Below are 5,733 nucleotides of genomic sequence, written 5' to 3'. Positions count from 1 at the left end.
GTTGTTCGGCCTTAGTTCGCTTTAAACGGATCAATTGTCGCCTGTAGAAGTCTCCCGTGATGGTTTGACCAGGTTTTAGCAGCTCATAGTGGATCACACCCTTCTGATCCCACCAAATACAGAGCATTACCTTGGCATCATGGATATTCGGCTTCGGCGTTGATGTTCCCGGTTGGCCGGGCTTTACATACGATTTTTTGCGTTTCGGGTTGTCGTAGTGAATCCATTTTTCGTCCCCGGTAATGATTCGATGCAGAAAAGACTTCTTTTTGTACCGTTCAAGCAACATTTCGGACATGCAAAATCGTCGTTCGATATCTCTCGGTTTCAATTCGTATGGGACCCAATTTCCTTGCTTTTGGATGTATCCCGCGGCTTTGAGTCGTTTCGAAATAGCTTGTTGAGTAACTTCCAATGTTCTTGCGAGCTCTTTTTGCGTTTGACACGAATCTTGATCGAGTAATGTTTCTAATTCTTCATCTTCAAACTTTTTCGGTTGACCCGAACGCTCTTTGTCTTCAACACTAAAATCACCACTTTGAAATCGTCGAAACCATTCTCTGCAAGATTTATCCGACGGTGCAGATTCACCATAAACTTCCACAAGCATTCGATGCGCTTCAGCTGCACTTTTCTTCCAATTGAAACAGAAAATCAAAACTTCCCGCAAATGGTGCTTATTTGGAACGAAACTCGACATTTTCAACGCAGTAAAAATTAAACTTGTTGTGCAAAACTCAAAGGCTTGTAAACAATATTTGGTTGACAGATGTTGACACTTCACGATACAGCAAAAATCAGCTGTCGCCGTCAACCATTTATAGCACCTAGAGCCATCTTTTGAAAACGGACCAAACTAAGTTGTACACCCAATAATATTGTCATAAAGTTAATATAATCTCTAATATTTCAGCAAACCTATGTGTAATTATTTCACTTTTTATGTATCTTGAAAATATTACACAATAGGAACATAGTTTTGATACATGACTATGGTATTACTGTCCTCCCATTCCTGTAAAGAGAAGCAAATTATATTATTCATCATTTCATAATATCGTCATATACACATGCATATATTTTATTTAATGATTTTTACATACCATGATAACATAATATATAATAAGGCATAATATATAATAAGGCATATATAATAGGGCATAACATAAAGTGCACGTCATTACTTCAAGTAGACTCGAAAACTGTATAACGCTTTGCACCATATGCAACAAACTGAAAGTCATCGTAAGACAAATGTAAGTTCTGTCCTCCAGAAATTACCGGATATACTTTACAAGGTAAAGTATTTATTACACTAAAGCTCCATACGACGTGTCTTCAGTTAATACAATAAATATATGTACTTTAAGTATAATGAAGATATTAAAACAATCGTAATCAAATGTACGTGCTGATGCATGCAAAAACAACAAATATTACTTTCGCGTTCTTATTTGATGCTCCACAATCACTGATAATTTTCTGTTCACATCCCCAAGTTCGTGTTCGTTCGTCAAGTTGTTCATTAATATCATCAAGATGTCCAATTGTGCGACGATGTGCATCGAAAAGAGTGCTGCAATGCCGCAAGCTGCCACTGTGATTGTGTATTTGAAAAGGCCTGTGAAAAACTGTACGAAAAACACAATCTCGTAAGCCGAACTGAACTGCGGATCGAACACTATATAGTAAACAGGACTCGGTAAGGGTCTAATCGTAATGTTCTGAGCAGTGACAATCTTCCCTCTTGACAACGGTATGAATGTTCGATACGTCATCCCGGCGTCATACATGAATATACTGAATGAACAAACGTCTATCAGTTCGCACGGGGAAGAATATCGTGATGGGGGTAATTGGACTGACGACACTTTAAAAATCCTTCTCAATGTGCGCCATGTAACTCCTCATTTGATTCTTCACGTACAATAAATTGCTATATTTTAGGATCGACACAATCGTGAACAATTTTAACCTAGTTTTCACCAAGTGTGAAGTTAGCCCCCCCAAAATTCAATGTTAAATAACCTTTTTTCTAGAGGTGTACAAACAAAAACTCGACTTGTTTCGAAATGTGCAAACGAAAATCTAACGATATCATGCGTCAGACAATTTTTTTCCTGCATTTTTAACCTAGGTTTCGCCAAGTGTTGCGGTGCTGGGCACGCGGCACGTGACTGCTTTGCGAATCGCCACTGTATGGTGTGTGCTTCAGAAGGAAGACATGCTGAACATCGTATGGGCTCCACTGGATGTGGAGCAATGGATGGCGGCAAGGATGTAACGGGTGTACTGGTGCGGAGGACCGGTGTCAATTCTGGATTGGATCATGGCGCTTAAAATTATTCAGGTCAACGTAAATCGGAGTTGGCTCTCGTTCGACCTTATGATCCAGTACATGAACGATGGGGTCTTTTCGATTGGTATCGTGTCCAAGCTTCCCAGACGATGCCTGGATCTAGCCGACTGGTTTGCCAGTAGTAGTGGACTGGCGGCAATCATCTTTAGACATCCGGTGATACCTCTGGGTTGCGCCTTAGTCAGGCGGGGGTGTGATATTGTGGCTGTCAGAGTTGGTGATCTGGTGGTTGTCTCGTGCTACGTTTCCCCCAACGCTACGAGGAGCCGTTATCTTGAGTTCCTGGATAAACTCGGGGATATAGTTAGTGAGGCTGGCGGTAGAAGAGTCCTGATCGGCGGTGATTTTAACGCACGCTCGGTGTCCTGGGACCCTGTGGCAGTCAATTGAAGAGGGATCCTTGTCGAGGAATGGGTCGCCGAGGGAGACCTTTGTCTCGCTAATGTCGAGGTAGTACCTATTTGCGTCAACCCTCGCGATTCATCCGTCGTGGACCTTACATGGACTACTGCCGATCTTTTGGATCGTGTGGCGGATTGGTCGGTCAATGAGGATGCGGAATCATTGTCCGATCACCGCATTATCACCTACGTCGTGGCGGATGTGAGGTCTGGACCTCCCGATGAAGAGGTATGCGTTGCTCCCTCGCTTCATAGAAGGAGGAGGGCATACTAGGTGGCGGCGGGACGCCGTGCGTTCGAGATCTGCGTATCTTTTTCGTTCCAGAAAGAGAATAATATCGAGAGCGCGGTCTTGCTAGGCCGGGACTCGAACCCGGGTCATTCGCTTGCCGGGCGACTGCTCTAAACCACTGAGCTACCTGACGCTCCACGCTCACAACACTCTCCTTTTCCTAGATAACGCTCAGAGATATCGTTCGGAAGCGACATCTCTGCACCCGCGTTGGAACTACGCTAGAATGAACATGAGGGCGTTGATCATGGTTTTGGAATGGGATGGCGCTGCTGGTCCTGTTCTTGGCGTGGGTACGTCGGCTGAGGCCTTTGCCAACTGGATTGACCGAGTCCTGAAAAGGGCATGTGATTTTGCGGCTCCCCGAGCTGGGAGACCTATGCGGCGGAGGAATAGTGCATACTGGTGGTCGCCCGATATCGCGGAACTTCGCGAGAGATGCGTGCGGGCTAGAAGACTGCTTACGCGCTTCAACAGCAGGCAACACTTGCGACGGATCGGTGTTGCGGCGGATGACTTGGAGGCTAGACGAATTGCGCGGCGAGTACTGTGTTGCTCGTGATAACCTGCGGGGCGCCATATCTAAGGCCAAGGCGGCAGCATGGACGGAGCTGGTCAGGACTGTCGAGGCGGACCCCTGGGGAAGACCGTACCGGTTGGTCTTGAACCGCTTGAGGCATTCCTATCCTAGAGTCTCGGAGAGTCTGCCCGCTGACTTGCTGCGGGCTCTTATAGGGTCTCTCTTCCCCGCTGGTGACGGGAGAGCGATCGATCCTTGCACGGAGGTCACATGGACAGAGGAGGACGCTGTGCAGATTGCGGAAACTTACGCTGCCATCCGTCACAAGAGAAGCCAGTCGATTAAGGTGCCGGGCTTGGACGGGATCCGCTCGATTGTGTGGAGGAATGCTCCAAGAGAATTGGTGGAGAGGCTGACCTCGTGATACATTGCATGCTTGCGGGAGGAAGTTTTCCTGATTATATGGAAGTGCGCCGGTCTGGTCTTGATCCCAAAACCTGGAATCTCTGATGGGCCGCTCCCGAAGATCAGACCTATCTGTCTCCTGTGTCCAGGGTGAAACTGGGAAGATTCTGGAGCGCATCATTGTCGCCAGGATGCGCGTATGGATGACGGAGCATCCAAGGGCCGAGCTATCGGATAGACAGTTTGGATTCCGGGAGGACCGCTCGACCTGCGATGCTCTTCTGCGCGTGCGGCGTATTACCACTGGCGCTGTTGCGGAGGGTGGCGTCGCCATCGCTGTGAGTTTGGATGTGGCGAATGTCTTCAACTCGCTTCCCTTTGCGTGCATCAGGAACTCCGTGCGAGCCAGAGGTTTTCTTGGCTATATATGCAGGATTATCAGTGCATACTTGACCGGTCGTTTTGTGGAGTACCCTGTGGCTGGGGGTGGAGTAAAGCGCCGTGCTGTCTCAGCGGGGGTCCCGCAGGGCTCAGTTTTGTGTCCCCTGCTCTGGAACTTGGCGTACGACGCGGTGCTTAGCGTCAAAACCTTCGAGGGATGGCACATAGTCGGATATGTCGACGATACTTTGGTGGTTGCGACGGCTGCTACGGTGGAGGATGCCGTAGTCAAAGTCAACCTGCAAACGGCGGCTGTAGTCAGGAGGGTCGAGCAGCTGGGTCTTGTAGTGGCTGCGGAGAAAACGGAGGCTGTCCTTTTCCACGGTCGTAGGAGACACGAACATTTGCTGGAGATCAGAGTCGGGCATGCGTACATTCGGGTCGGCAGAGCTATGAGCTATCTCGGGATAATCTTTGACAGCAGATGGAAGTTCCACGACCATTTCCGATTCGTGGCTGACAAGGCGATGAGGGTAGCTCAAGCCTTGGGACGGCTTATGTCCAACGTTCGTGGACCGAGCGAGGGGAAGAGGAGGCTGTACGCAACTGCTGTTTTGTCGTTCGTTTTATATGGTGTGCCCGTCTGGCACGATGCTCAAGTACCGAATACTTCATTGGCTCGGAGAGGTCAGGCGCCTGTCCTAAGGGTGCAACGTTTCGTCGCTATCCGCGTAATAGCAGAATATAGATCAGTGTCGTTGGAGGCTGCTGCCTTGTTGGCGCTCATCCCTCCGCTCTATCTACTAGTGCCTTCTACAGCAGAACGTACGAGCGAATCAGGGAGCTTAAGACGTATGGCATGTGGACACCCGAGGATGAGCAAGAGATAAGGGCAGGTGAAAGGCTCCTCCTGTTTAGACAATGGGAAGTTCATCTCCGGCAGGGGAGACTGTCTAGTGCGTGGGTTCGTGACGCCATTAGTCCAAACTTTTGGGAGTGGATCGAGCGGTATAGAAAAAGAGGTTTGAGTTTCCACATGACTCAACTTCTGACCGGACATGGCTGCTTTTGGGACTACTTACACCGTATTGGGAAGGACGTGACCAATGTGTGCGCGCATTGTGATGTTGGTGTGGACAGTGCTCATCACACTCTCGAAGACTGTTGCGCATGGTCTCGGGAGAGACTAACTCTGCGTGGGATTGTCGGGCAGGATTTATCCCTTCCCGCCTTGGTACGCGCAATGCTCTCCTCCGAAAATGGTTGGACAGCTGCTTTAAGGTTCGTGAGTGGAGTTATGGGCAAAAAAGAGGATGCTGTGAGAGAGAGAGAGAGAGAGAGAGAGAGAGAGAGAGAGAGAGAGAGAGAGAGAGAG

At 48.4% G+C, this 5,733-nt stretch overlaps 3 protein-coding genes across 3 annotated transcripts in view; 2 read left to right on the top strand and 1 right to left on the bottom strand.

Moving 5' to 3' along the window:
• LOC116852901 (protein ANTAGONIST OF LIKE HETEROCHROMATIN PROTEIN 1-like) overlaps positions 1-5,733 on the top strand; it is a 48,598-nt gene that overhangs the window by 9,766 nt on the left and 33,099 nt on the right. The window lies entirely within an intron of this gene.
• LOC116852905 lies at positions 1,413-1,804 on the bottom strand. Its single transcript, XM_032833693.1, has one exon. It carries the CDS (start codon positions 1,791-1,793, stop codon positions 1,437-1,439), a length of 357 nt encoding a protein of 118 aa, XP_032689584.1. The 5' UTR covers positions 1,794-1,804; the 3' UTR covers positions 1,413-1,436.
• Positions 2,263-3,996, top strand: LOC116852963. Its single transcript, XM_032833745.1, has 4 exons — positions 2,263-2,295; positions 2,351-2,699; positions 3,217-3,345; positions 3,533-3,996. The coding sequence occupies exons 1-4, from the start codon at positions 2,263-2,265 to the stop codon at positions 3,994-3,996; spliced, it is 975 nt and encodes a 324-aa protein (XP_032689636.1).

The sequence above is a fragment of the Odontomachus brunneus genome, unplaced genomic scaffold (genome assembly GCF_010583005.1).
Source record: "Odontomachus brunneus isolate Ranch 3 - 2012 unplaced genomic scaffold, Obru_v1 Obru_scaffold_262, whole genome shotgun sequence".
In the NCBI taxonomy this organism is placed as follows: Eukaryota; Metazoa; Arthropoda; class Insecta; order Hymenoptera; family Formicidae; genus Odontomachus; species Odontomachus brunneus.
The sequence above is the reverse complement of the archived record's forward strand: the minus strand, read 5'-3'. Positions and strand labels throughout refer to the sequence as shown.